Here is a 13,030-nt window from a genome sequence, read left to right as displayed (position 1 = left end):
TCCGTATTATCAGAAACTACGAATGTAAAGACTGAAGTCGGTCCCATAAGCCTGAGAGGAACAGCTTGGGCGATGCCTGAGCTTGCCGCTAGGGCGCAGGTCAATAGAGCTGGAGAATAGGCCCCGTTTCCCTACTGATTACGTGCTTCACACACACGGGATTTGCGAATGTTCTATTATTATTATCCATTGCCCTTCACGATGACCCGTGAATTATTTCATAATTTTTGAAGAATTTGAGGGTTAGTTGAGGGTCGCCGGCTTTTCACCAGAGCTCGGGCAGGACAGCCCGCCCACCGTCCATTTCAAAAACCGGTCTTGGAAAAACTAACCCTCAAATTCTTCAAATATTATGAAATAATTCACGGGTCATCGTGAAGGGCAATGGATAATAATAATAGAACATTCGCAAATCCCGTGTGTGTGAAGCACGTAATCAGTAGGGAAACGGGGCCTATTCTCCAGCTCTATTGACCTGCGCCCTAGCGGCAAGCTCAGGCATCGCCCAAGCTGTTCCTCTCAGGCTTATGGGACCGACTTCAGTCTTTACATTCGTAGTCTCTGTCACAACGATCACAACGCAACACAGCCTGTTTAGTGTTCCTGATTTTCCTTTTCATTCATTTCCTTTTCACACGTCTACACTATTTCGATCACTTATCCTTATCGCTGTATCGAACTTTAATTTACGGCTAACAATTAGGTAAAGAAAAATTAATTAAATCCCAAATATTGTGTCATAATGACATCTGTTTCAAAATGTGAGTAAATCTAAAGTCTTTTTTAAATACAGCTATTTATTTAAAATGGTAAATTTGGGAGACGTATTCCCTGACTTTGAAGCTGAAACTACTCAAGGACAAGTCCAATTTCATGAGTGGCTTGGAGATTCGTAAAATTAGAGCATATTATACATTGAGTATTTAAATTTGCAATAATTTTAATTTTTCAACAGCTGGGGCCTTCTTTTTTCCCATCCTGCTGATTTTACACCTGTCTGTACTACAGAGCTTGGTAGATTTGCCCAGCTTCAAGACAAATTTGAAGAAAGAAATGTTAAGCTGATTGCTCTTTCATGTGATGGTGTTGAATCTCACTTGAAATGGATAGAAGATATTAGAGCACATTCCAAAGTGGACAAATTTACTTTCCCAATAATTGCTGATGAAAAAAGAGAGTTAGCTATACAATTTGGAATGATTGATCCAGATGAAAAAGATGCCACTGGAATGCCTTTGACTTGTCGTGCTGTATTCCTTCTTGGACCTGACAAAAGACTGAAACTATCCTTGCTCTATCCTGCTACAACTGGCCGCAACTTTGAGTAAAGACTAAAGCTACTGTTAAAATATTTGAAATTATGTATTCATTTATTAATAAGGTCATGTTGATTTTTTATTACAGCGAAATTTTACGCGTGATTGATTCTGTGCAGCTTACGGCCAAGTATAAAGTTGCTACTCCGGCTGACTGGAAAGTACGATTAAAAATTGTTTTATGATATGGTATGTTTTATGACTATGTTTGGAAAATTAACCATTGTTTATCTTCCGAAAAATGTGAACAGCATGGGACATATTGTATGGTATTGCCCACGGTTAAAGACGAGGATTTAGCTGAACTCTTTCCCGCAGGGGTGGAACAACAAACCTTACCGTCTGGCAAAGGCTATCTTCGTACAACACCCTGTCCTGATCAGTGAGACATTTTTGGTCGAACTATATTTTGTTGGGTGAAGCTTTCAAAATGCTATATTCTTGGTTCCCTCTCAACTATTATCGAAGACATTTTCTTTATATTCACAAAACACCAAACAATAAAACGTTCAATTCTCGAAACGATTGCAGTTTGCTTAACTCCGCTAGACACAACTTTTATCACCTTTTTCCTTGTCTCTGAGTTATCTCCTCTAAACTTAAGCTCATTACTTCTAGACGGTATTTTAAATATTGACGGTAATAATAAGCGTTTAGTGGCACTACCAAGTGTCTCAGAATATTTGCAAGAGTATGAGAAAACACGGTGTGCATGAACGCGTAAAAAAAAATAAATGTTTACTAGCTGATCATATTTTAAATTTTTTTACCTCATATAAATTTCCTGCTCCCACACCCGGGCACTCACCACTACCTTGGACTACTTTATATTAATTATTAAGGACTCAGTCCAATCTCGCCGTGTTAAAGGCTGTCAGGTGGGCTTTTTTACAGAAACATTCAGTAAAAATAGACCGTTAAATAGAGCTTTCAAAGGCGATTCCAACTACGTAAAGCATTTGTAACGAAACTTAGAATGAAAAAAGATTTAAGTTTTATTTTAATTTTCGGAGAAGGGGAATAAAGCCGACTTGACTCATATACCATCTATCAACCAAACACCCAAAGTTCTTATTTAATGTCGTGTTACCCGAAAAAGGGTTACCAAATCTATTGCCACGACATGATGTCGTGGCAATACGGTCGAAACTATGACTCATAAAATTGTCTATTGCCACGACACGCCACGATACGCCTATACTTCCTCTCTGAACTCTCATATCGTGGCAATAACATGAAATTTGTCTATTGCCACGACATAATTTTTTTTTAAATTAGACATTCACGCATGTTAGGTTAGGTTAGGTTAGGTTAGGTTAGGTTAGGTTAGGTTAAGTTAGGTTAGGTTAAGTTAGGTTAGGTTAGGTTAGGTTATTTATGTCAAGTTTTTTACAGATATTGTCCAGCAGTGATAACCGAATGGGCAGCGATGAATGCCACCATGCGATAGCATGGCGTTCGATTCTCCGTCGAGAGGATAATTTTTTATTTGGAGATTACAACAAAGGTTGAGTTTCACGGGATAATTGACAAGAAAAATGATGCGGGAATTATGCACATGTAGTTTTACCCTATTTAGTAGTTTTCCTAAACATCTTCTGTGGAACTTAGTACGAAAACGCATGTCGTGACAATAGACAAAATTCGTGTTATTGCCGCGATATGAGAGATCAGAGAGGAAGTATAGGCGTATCGTGGCAATTACCCGAAGGGTTACTGGTCAAAGTTTCGTTTGCAGTATGGTTTACATTGGTATGGTTTTTACATGGGCACCCTCAGTTCTCGTAACACTAAACAGATGGCTTTTTGCAGTTATCGTAACACTACATAGATGGATGCACTAGTTTTTTGCAATTATTGATTGTAATCAACATTTTTATTACATTTCAATAACTCTACTACGTAGCTGAGGATATTTTAAATCTTTTCTGAAAATTTGGCTGATATCCATTAAGGCGTTTGATCAAACGGAGTTCTTGTTACTTTTTGACAGAATTTCAATAGCTGTTACAGCAGACGATGATACAGAGACATGTGACAGCTGACAGGGATATAAACGTAACGTGACAATCGACTTGAAGCCCGTATGATAAAATAAAATTGATAGTCAAAGTAGTAGTACACTCGCTTCCATAAATATGTAGGCCACCGCCCGCGGGTTGTACCGCTTCAAATTGAAGTAGCTACTCCAATTAAGAACTCACTACCTAGTTCTGAAAAAAAGGTCTCAGCGTTTAAGAGATTTGAAAGTCGATTGGGTATTATTTCTATAGTTATTTTTTTTCAATAATAATTTGTCTAATTATCGTTAATCGATTTCAACAGGATCTCCCAGTCCCAGCTGGCGTTTCGCAGCTAACGCTGTCATCAGTTAAACGAACTTATGGGAGAACCTGTAAAAAACCTACTAGTCACTGAAACCAGTAGAAGCTAGAAGGTAATTTGACAACTAATAAGTCATGAATTTAGTTGTTTCACGGACTCTTTTAACACTTATTTTTAGTTCTGATACTCCTATAGAAGACAGTATTGTCTCTACTGAATATGAGAACGAAAAAAAACGTCTGAGTGCCATATCTTTCGTTGATTGTTGGGCCATCTGTAGCCTGTCTATCGAATATTGATGCTTCTTCGACGACCCACAGTTACGATTGAAGATAGTCACAGGTTAACAAGACAAATGATAAGGCATCATGCTGGATAATTTACTGATTGTAATTAATAACACTTTTAGTTCTGGAACTCTTTTGGGACAGCAGCGTCTCTATAGAATATGACGAAAACGCCGCAAATTTGAAGAAAAAGCGTGCCATCGTTCATTGTTGGACCGTCTTTAGCCAGTCTATCGAACAGTGAAGCTTCTTCGACTAGATTACCCACAGTTCTGATGGAAGAAAGTCGAAGGTTAACAAGAAAAATTTTAATACATGCAGCTGAATAACCAACATATGTCATATTTTTTTAATTATCAAAATTTTAGTTCTAATACTCCTGTAGGAGACAGCATCGTCTCTATTGAATATGACCAGAATGACCCAGGATCGAAGAAAAAGCATATAGTACCGCCGTTGATTGTTGGACCATCTCTAGCTTGTCTTATTTTTCTTTTCAGAATTATCATCCTGTTGGAGTAATATTGTAGGATAGAATAGAAGTCACTGTATGTTATCACCGAACGCTATCAATCTCCAGTAAAAGAAGTGCTGATAGGTAGTTACTTACATTTAATTTTAACAAGATCCGGTGTGACGTGGGGTGGCGGGGCGAAGCCTCCGCCGCACCAAAGTCACGCCTTACCCTTACGCCGCGCCATATCATATTAGGTTTTTTGGAATTGAATTTGTATTCAATGTTTGGATAGAAACATGCGGAAATATGCTTTTCATCTCTTTCTCGATTTCTGCCTATTACATTCTTCCGGAAACTAAGGGCATCTTCCCTAGCAAGACAAGTTTTCTGCTATCGTAAAACGATTAATACAGGGGTGTAGATCTTTTTACGCTGATCATTTTTCATACATGGTTTAGGGTGTGCAAATGAACGGAAGTGCCCGTAAAACGCGTTCAAAGTTTCGAGTTTTACGGGGCTGACGCGCAGCCCACGCCGGCCAGAAAGGGGGTCGAGCGGGGGAGGGGGGTGGCGCGTACCCATGGGAGAGGGGTCAGTGAAGGGGGGTATACCTGGGCGGCCTGGGCCATACTATACTAGCCCATGTTTCCCGGGCTGATATGTCGAAGGGCCGAGGTTCGAATCTCGGCCAAGTCGAAAAGTGATTTTCAAAAAAATTGAAGTTTTGAAATTTTAAAATGGGAATAGCATCAGTCACTGCTATATCATTCTCTTGAGGAACGACAAGTCGAAATAGATATTTCATAATAATTGAATTTTGAAATTTTATAAAGACAACTGCATCAGTCACTTCTATATCATGCGGTCACATGTTGCATTTCATTAGCCAATGTCTTAGCTTATCGATGGCTAGCTACCATACGGTTCATGCATTCCCTTCGACTATATATCTCAACAGTAGTCTAATGGACAGCAATCCGAGTTGCCATGCTAAAGGACCGATGTTCGAATCCCGGTCGAAACAATCACACAAAATGAAACCAAATTCTATTTTTGACAAATTTAACTTAAAAAGCTCTTCGTCATTCCTACTTTCTTCCATTGTCCTCTCCACAGTCATCACGATATTTTCGCGGTCGTGAAGAGTTACCATGATGCATGATATACCATGCAGATGAGTTACCATGAGTTACCATGATACCGGAGTTAATGGAAGTGGAAGATACCTATCTTCACCAATCTATCTTCCAATCTACCAACTCCGGAAGCTTTTCAAGTTAAATTTTTCAAAAATTGAACTTAGTTTTCCTAACCGACTTGACCGGGATACGAACCTCGATCCTTTGAAACATCAATCCGGGTTGGTGACCAATAGACTACCAGTGACATATCGAAACGGAAAGCATGAGCCATATGATAGCTTGCCGTCCATTACCTAAGACATTGACTTATGCAATTGAACATGTGACCGCACGATATAGCAGTGACAGGTGCTATTGTCTTTTTAAAATTTAAAAATTAAAATTTTTTAAAAATTTATTTTTTGACTTGGTCGTGATTCGATCCTCGGTACTTTGTTACTCCGATCTTCCACTTCCATCAACTCCGGAAGCTTTTTAAATTTAATTTATTAAAAATCGAATTAGTCCAACCGAGTTTTGAATCCCGGACCTTTAGCATGGCAGCAAGGGTCGCTGACCATAAGGCTACCGTTGACATGTGTGAAATGAGGGTAAGCATGAGCCGTATGGTAGCTCCCCACAAACATAGCTTTGTGTAATGCAACATGTGACCGCATGATATAGCAGTGACTGATGCTATTCCCATTTTAAAATTTCAAAACTTCAATCTTTTTGAAATTCTCTTTTTGACTTGGCCGAGATTCGATCCTCGGTCCTTCGACATATCAGCCCTGGCTGCTGACCATTAGACCACCGGTGACATGGGAGCAGATGGGGAAACATGTTTTCCTATAGTATGGCCCAGGTATACCCCCCTTCACTCACCCCTCTGCCATGGGTACGCGCCACCCCCCCCCCCCCCGCTCGACCCCCTTTCTGGCCGGCGTGGGCTGCGCGTCAGCCCCGTAAAACTCGAAACTTTGAACGCGTTTTACGGGCACTCCCGCTCATTTGCACACCCTAAACCATACATGAAAAATGATCAGCGTAAAAAGATCTACAACCTTGTATCAACCGTTTTTCGATAGCAGAAAACTTGTCTTGCTAGGGAAGAGCCGCTGCCTTTATAAAACTATACCAATACTACTATATACCAACTAGTACCCTTAACATCCCCTTCGGGTACCTTGCGGCGTACGTACGCTGCCTACAGTAGACAATTTTCTCTTTATTGCCACGACAGATTTCGTGGCAATAGACAGCTTCGACCGTCGCGCCAAGACATATGTCGTGGCAATAGATCTAACCTTACTGGTCAAAGTTTCGTTTACAGTATGGTGGTATACATTGGTATGGTTTTTACATGGGCACCCTCAGTTTTCTCGTAACACTACACAGATGGCTTTTTGCAGTTCTCGTAACACTACACAGATGGCTTTTTGCAGTTATCGTAACACTACATAGATGGATGCACTAGTTTTTTGCAATTATTGATTGTAATCAACAATTTAATTGCATTTCAATGGATGTAATCGGTAGCTTACAATTTTTTACATCTTTTTCTGAAAATTTGGCTGCAATCGATTCAGGCGTTTGATCAAACGGAGTTCTTGTTACTTTTTGACAGAATTTCAATAGCTGTTATTTACAGCAGACGGTAATACAGAGATATGTGACAGGAACAGGCTGGTCGCACACTATCTCGTCTATGCTTTTCGACGAATCGCACCGTCGCTTTTTCTACTGAGGAAAGTCGACTCTTATCGACTGTCTATAAGAGTCGACTTCTCCTTTAGAGTGTGCCTTTTTGAATGCTAGCTTGTATTTTTGTAGATTATTGTATTTAATCGTTTCAATGTATGGTTTGAATTTTAAACGTTTGCAGAATAAATTTATTTCAAATTCTCGTGTGTATTTTTGATGAACGGTTGATTTTAAAGGTAAATTTAAAAAAGGTGATACTCTCACTTGGTGCTGGTTGCTGGACTAGTGATACTTAGGATACATTACAAAAGTGGTACAGGAATATACATAACTGAAGCATTATTTAATTAAAACGTTAACAGCATTTGTTAATAAATTTTTAGATCTGATTTAATCTAGATTGCGACGAATCGCACAGTCACTTTTTCTACTGAGGAAAGTCGATTCTTATCGACTAGTCTATGAGAGTCGACTAGTCCATTTGAGTGTGCCTTTTTGATAGCTAGTTTGTAATTATTATTGTATTAAATCGTTTGAATCCAGGGTTTAGATATAAAAACGTTTGCAAAATACTTTTATTCTTAATTTTTGTGTGTATAGTTGTACAATGTGGTACAACTTGTTATTCTCAACGCTATATAAGTAATTGATCGCCCTTTCCCCCTCCCTGCAGTTAAATACACATGCGTGTGTTCATATTTCGCTTATTCGACTTTAAATTTCGATTCAGCGAAAAAAGTTGACTTAGAATCGTAGTTTTCATTAATTTTCGTGGTGCAGCCGCATAGTAGCGTGCGTGAAAATCAAAATTCGTTCGCAGTTGAATACACATGCGTATGTTCATATTACGCTTATTCTGACTTCGAATTTCGATTCAGCGTAAAAAGTTGTAATTTTAATTAATTTTCGTGGTTCAGCCGCATAGAAGCGTGCGTGAAAGTAAAAATTCGTTCGCAGTTAATAACTTATGCGTGTGTTTATTTTAGGCAAATTCTGACCTGATATTTCGATTCAGCGTAAAAAGTTGATTAAGATTTGTTATTTTCATTTATATTGGTGGTAGCCTGCGGGAGTTATTGGTTTACGACACTTTTTTTATAGAAAAAAAAGCGCAGTAACTGGCTTACTGTAACAGGGCGGACTTTTTTCAGAAAAAAATTTGATCGCTAAAAACCAAATCCCGCAGGCTACTACCAAAATGAATGAAAATTACACATCTAAATCAACTTTTGACGCTGAATCGAAATATCGGGTCAGAATTTGCCTAAAATGAACACACGCATGTGTAATTAACTGCGAACGAATTTTTACTTTCACGCACGTTTCTATGCGGCTGAACCACGAAAATTAATGAAAATTACAATTCAAATTACAAGTCAACTTTTTTTGCTGAATCAAAATTTAAAGTCAGAATAAGCGAAATATGAACACACGCATATGTATTTAACTGCGGGGAGGGGGGGCGGGGCGATCAATTACTTATATAGCGTTGAGAATAACAAGTTGTACCACATTTGTTCACGACGGAGTCGTGATTTGAAGTTTGGCGCCCGATCGTCATTTGTTTATTTTTCGTTTTCGTCTCGACCGGAAATCAAGACAAGTCCAAACTTGTTTTCCCATCCCTCTCCCGTTTACTTGTTCTAGGTGGCGCTTTTCTCGCCCTTTCCCCCGCGCCCTTTTCTATTGTGTTTATGTCACCCTACCCCTAATTCGAGGCCCAAGGAATTTCGCCTCGTTTTCGCCAGTCTGGCCGCAACAGCCGTATTGGATGGTCAGCCTCATCGTCGTCGTTTATTTCAATTTTTGTTCGTTTGTTCGTGCTGTCCTTTGACAGAATTTGATTGTGTGTTTTCGGCTTCTTTCATCCGAAGCCATCGATTTGTACTGTTCGTGATTAATTGTATTTTTGCTGTGAATACAATTCAGTGCAGCGATTGCTGCAGAGTTGGCCGGCAAAACTTGTGTTCGAGTTTTCTATCCAACATTTTATGGTGCATCGACCGGGAAAGCCTTCCCATCGTGCTTGCCGTCATTTCATCGTCATCACCAGCCTGGTAACTTTCCGTGCCGTTTCCTGTTTTTTCTGCCGTGTTCCCGTGTTCCCGTTTTGCTGTTCGGCCGATATCTTCCACGCGGTCGGTTTTTCGCGTTGCTGTACGGCCGTTATCATCCCTCCTGGCCGGTTTCTGCGTTGCTGTTCATCCGATATCTTCCCTCGTGGCCGGTTTCTGCGTTGCTGTTCGGCCGACACCATCCCCGCGGTCGTTTTTTGCTGTACGGCCGTTGTCATCCCTGTGGCCGTGTTCGCGCATCTGATCGGCCCATATCATCCGGTTGCCGTGAATCTTGGTGGCCGTGCCGCCTATTTTTTCTTCATTTATTTGTGAGTATCCGTTTGGCTGATTTGTCCGATCTGTTGAGGTTGGTCAGTCGTGGGATCGTCGGTACCTTTTAGGCGCGTCGATTCCAAGGTCATTTCTCGTCTTTCTTCTTATTTGCCCAAATTTGTGTGTGTTTTGCTGTACTGCTACGGCAAAGAAGAGCCAGGCCGTTATCACCATTTCCGTAAATTTTGTTTTGCATTTTTGCTACGGCAAAGAAGAGCCAGGCCGTAATTTTCCCGTAATTTCTGTGTCTTTTTGCTGAACCGCTACGGCAAAGTCGTTCACGCCGTAATCTTCAATTTTTCATCATTCGCGTCTTCCATCGTCCGTTTTCTGCTGGAGCGTTTTGGCAAAGCTATCCAGCTTATCATCGTTCATCGACTTTTGTTTTATATTTTTTGCTGTTGAACCGCTACGGCAAAGTGGTTCACATCGTAATCTTTCATTTTTTCCATCGCGCGCGCCGACTTTTCGTCCCTTTTTGCTGCTGGATCGCCACAACAAGCTGTCCAGCTCACTCATCATCGCGCGTCTACTTCTCGTTTCTTCCTTTTTGATGCTGGATTGACACGGCAAGCTGTCCAGCTCATCATCGTCGTTTTCGCTTCGTCCGTTTGTTGCTGGATTGCTTCGGCAAAGCCGTCCGGCTCGTAATCGTTCATCGTATACCTTCGATTCGTCTTCTTGTGCTGCTGGATCGACAAGGCAAGCTGTCCAGCTCACTCATCGTTAATCTTCGACTCGTCTTTCGTCCGTTTATTGCTGGATTGCTTCGGCAAAGCCGTCCGGCTCATAATCGATAATCGTCCACCTTTCGTCTCGTCCGTCTGCTGCTGGATCACTTTGGCAAAGTTGTCCAGCTCGTCATCGTTCATCGTATATTTTTCGTTCCGTCTTTTTACCGCTGGATCGCCACGAAAGCTATCCAGCTCATCATCGTACCTCGTCTACTTTTCGTTTCGTCCGTTCGCTGCTGGATCGCTTCGGCAAAGTTGCCCAGCTCATAATCGTCCCTCGTATATTATTCGTCTCGTCTTTTCGTCGCTGGATCGCCACACAAAGCTATCCAGCTCACTCATCGATCGTCTATTTTGTCATTGCGTCTTTTTCTGCTAGATCGCTTCGGCAAAGCGGATCTAGTTCGTAATTATTCAATTAAATCGTCGATACCTTGTTTTGGCACGTCGATTTGAATCGTCATTCTTAATTTTTCGTCCGTATATTATAAATGAAATCGTCGGAACCTTTTTAGGCGCGTCGATTTACATTTCTTCGGATCGTTTCGTTCGTGCATTATCTTTTCGTTCGTTTATTATAAATGAAATCGTCGGAACCTTTTTAGGCGCGTCGATTTACATTTCTTCGGATCGTTTCTTTTGTGCAGTTAATTGTCGATACCTGTTTAGGGCCGTCAATTAATCGAATTTTTTGGTTTCGCCTTTTCATCCAGCCATCTGCAGCTTCACCATTCCTCGCGGGAAGAACAGTCCGGCCTCTAAGGCCAGGTGGAAGCTTAGAAGAAAACTATTCCGCCGAGCCCTTCTCCAACGTCAACACATAATTGACAGAGAAGTCGGTTTTCATGAACGAGCTGAAGAGACCACTCGCAGGATTGTGGAACAAAGAAGGCAACAAGCTGCCAAAATGAATCCTGAAATTAATCGTATTTAATTTCTAAATTTAAAATTTTCGTGCGTTTTTTAAATTTCATCTCCTTTTGTAAAGCTCGTCCAGCTCAAGATCGTCAGAGTAGATCCAGAATTCCGGTTGTCAACAAGCAACCTCCATCTCGTTCGTCTCGTCCGGCCGTCGTGAAACCTGCCGAATTCATTCCACCAAAGGATCGTTTTTATCATCCATACAGTCCCAGGCCAGTTCGTCTTCGGCAACGCTCTATCACACCTCCTGGATATCCGGAATCCGAAGAGGACGAGTTCATTGCGCGATTAGAAGATTGCACGGTGCGCAGCGAAGTTGGTGATTGCGACTATCAACCGGAAGAAGAGCCCCAAGTCGAGAAGGAACAAGAACCTCCAGTAAGAAATTGGAGAATCCGAAACACGAAGACCAAGGCCGTCCGTCACGTCGCTTCCAGCGAGGTGTTCCGTCCCGAAAAGGCTCATCGTATCGTCAACAGAAAATAAATTTTCCTGATTGATGTATTTATCCTTTGATGGATATTAAGTCATCAATATAAAAGTGAAATTAAAATTCTAATTTGTTCATCGTTTCTCTCTTAGCGTTGATTAAATCGTCGGTACCTTTTGAGGCGCGTCGATTTAAATTTCGTTCATCGTTGTATTTCGTTTTAATTGAATCGTCGGTACCTTTTGAGGCGCGTCGATTTAAATTTTGTTCGTCGTTACATTTCGTTTAGATAAATCGTCGACACCTTATCAGGCACGTCGATTTACATCGTTTCATCGAAAGTTGTCCGCCTTTTGTTGGCAGTGTCAACTTGAATAATTTCCTTTCGGCTTCATCATGGCTACATCAGAATCGACAACTGGTAGGACTATGCCAAATTTAACTGGTCAAGTCCCTGGAGTACCAGATGATACTGGATTAGGCGGAAGCCACCACAGTTCGCGAAAATCAGTTAGAGATCCTTTAACTCCGGAAGAAAGATTGATGGCAGTCGAACGCACACGGATTGAACGGGATACGTTAGCCGTAGTCCTTGAAGAACAATGTGAAGAGCTTGCCAATTACGTCATTAACAGAGGAAGGAGATCTATAGTGAACCATCTTAATGTGGGAATTGGTCGGCGTATGGAACAACTTCGACAGGCCCATTTAGACCATAATACGGCTTTGCACGATAATAATGATCCTTTTGATAATCCTTACGCCTACATCATAGGATTTGAGATTCGCGCCAGGGATTGTTCAAAACTGGCTGATGATTACCTTCGCCAACGGCAAAATTCTCCCGCTTCTTCAGTTCGATCGACGATACCAGATCAGGATTCATTTCATACTGCGGATCAACCACAACCAGGAAATGGTCACCCGACTCCTACGCCATTTGGGCGGCCCTATACTCCTCCACCAGTCCAACCCGGATTCAACCACCCGCCTGTGACGCCGCCGATGAGTTTTACTCCTCATCTACCACCGCCGCTTGGACGACGTAGCAGTGATGATTGGATTCACCGGCGTTTGCCAACACCAGGAGCTGGAACACCTGGATTGGGCGGATTTAGTCCAAATTGGTTAATGAACGCGTTACCCCAGATAAAAATCGAGCCGTTTAATGGAGATCCAAAGGAGTGGCCAACCTTTATATCGTCTTTTCGAGATATGGTACACAACGTAGTGCCATCAGATGCACAACGTCATGCTTTCTTAAAGCAACTCCTTTCGTCGGAAGTTCGGTCGTATATAGCCGAATATTTGGAAGATCCTTCAACTTATTTTGACGCGTTAGAAG

At 41.3% G+C, this 13,030-nt stretch overlaps 1 protein-coding gene and 2 long non-coding RNA genes across 5 annotated transcripts; all 3 read left to right on the top strand.

Annotated features, from left to right (window-relative positions):
• The first annotated feature begins 512 nt into the window (after positions 1–512).
• On the top strand, positions 513–1,838 carry LOC124341878 (peroxiredoxin-6-like). Of its 2 annotated transcripts, none has more exons than XM_046794831.1 (5): positions 513–703; positions 794–892; positions 956–1,324; positions 1,405–1,477; positions 1,568–1,838. In XM_046794831.1, the coding sequence occupies exons 1-5, from the start codon at positions 528–530 to the stop codon at positions 1,700–1,702; spliced, it is 852 nt and encodes a 283-aa protein (XP_046650787.1). In that variant the 5' UTR covers positions 513–527; the 3' UTR covers positions 1,703–1,838. The 2 variants fall into 2 exon arrangements, with proteins under 2 accessions (XP_046650787.1, XP_046650788.1); XM_046794832.1 differs by having other exon boundaries at positions 569–703; positions 778–892.
• Positions 1,839–3,386: 1,548 nt separating this feature from the next.
• LOC124341679 lies at positions 3,387–4,610 on the top strand. 2 transcript variants are annotated; one of them, XR_006918566.1, is made up of 5 exons: positions 3,387–3,574; positions 3,642–3,753; positions 3,837–3,983; positions 4,051–4,220; positions 4,297–4,610. It is a non-coding gene; the product is annotated as an uncharacterized LOC124341679 (long non-coding RNA). The 2 variants fall into 2 exon arrangements; XR_006918565.1 differs by having other exon boundaries at positions 3,389–3,574; positions 3,820–3,983.
• Positions 4,611–9,538: 4,928 nt separating this feature from the next.
• Positions 9,539–11,367, top strand: LOC124341803. The gene is made up of 3 exons (XR_006918614.1): positions 9,539–9,596; positions 11,048–11,260; positions 11,323–11,367. It is a non-coding gene; the product is annotated as an uncharacterized LOC124341803 (long non-coding RNA).
• Positions 11,368–13,030: the final 1,663 nt, after the last annotated feature.

Source organism: Daphnia pulicaria, chromosome 6 (assembly GCF_021234035.1).
Source record: "Daphnia pulicaria isolate SC F1-1A chromosome 6, SC_F0-13Bv2, whole genome shotgun sequence".
Classification (NCBI taxonomy): domain Eukaryota; kingdom Metazoa; phylum Arthropoda; class Branchiopoda; order Diplostraca; family Daphniidae; genus Daphnia; species Daphnia pulicaria.
The sequence above is the reverse complement of the archived record's forward strand: the minus strand, read 5'-3'. Positions and strand labels throughout refer to the sequence as shown.

What these genes read in the sequence shown, in the direction of transcription:
- LOC124341878 (XM_046794831.1), top strand. Translation starts at nt 528, where the DNA reads ATGGGACCGACTTCAGTCTTTACATTCGTAGTCTCTGTCACAACGATC. An exon ending in CATGAGTGGCTTGGAGATTC is followed by an intron (nt 893 to 955) that starts GTAAAATTAGAG and finishes ATTTTTCAACAG; the next exon opens with CTGGGGCCTTCTTTTTTCCC. An exon ending in CTACTCCGGCTGACTGGAAA is followed by an intron (nt 1,478 to 1,567) that starts GTACGATTAAAA and finishes AAATGTGAACAG; the next exon opens with CATGGGACATATTGTATGGT.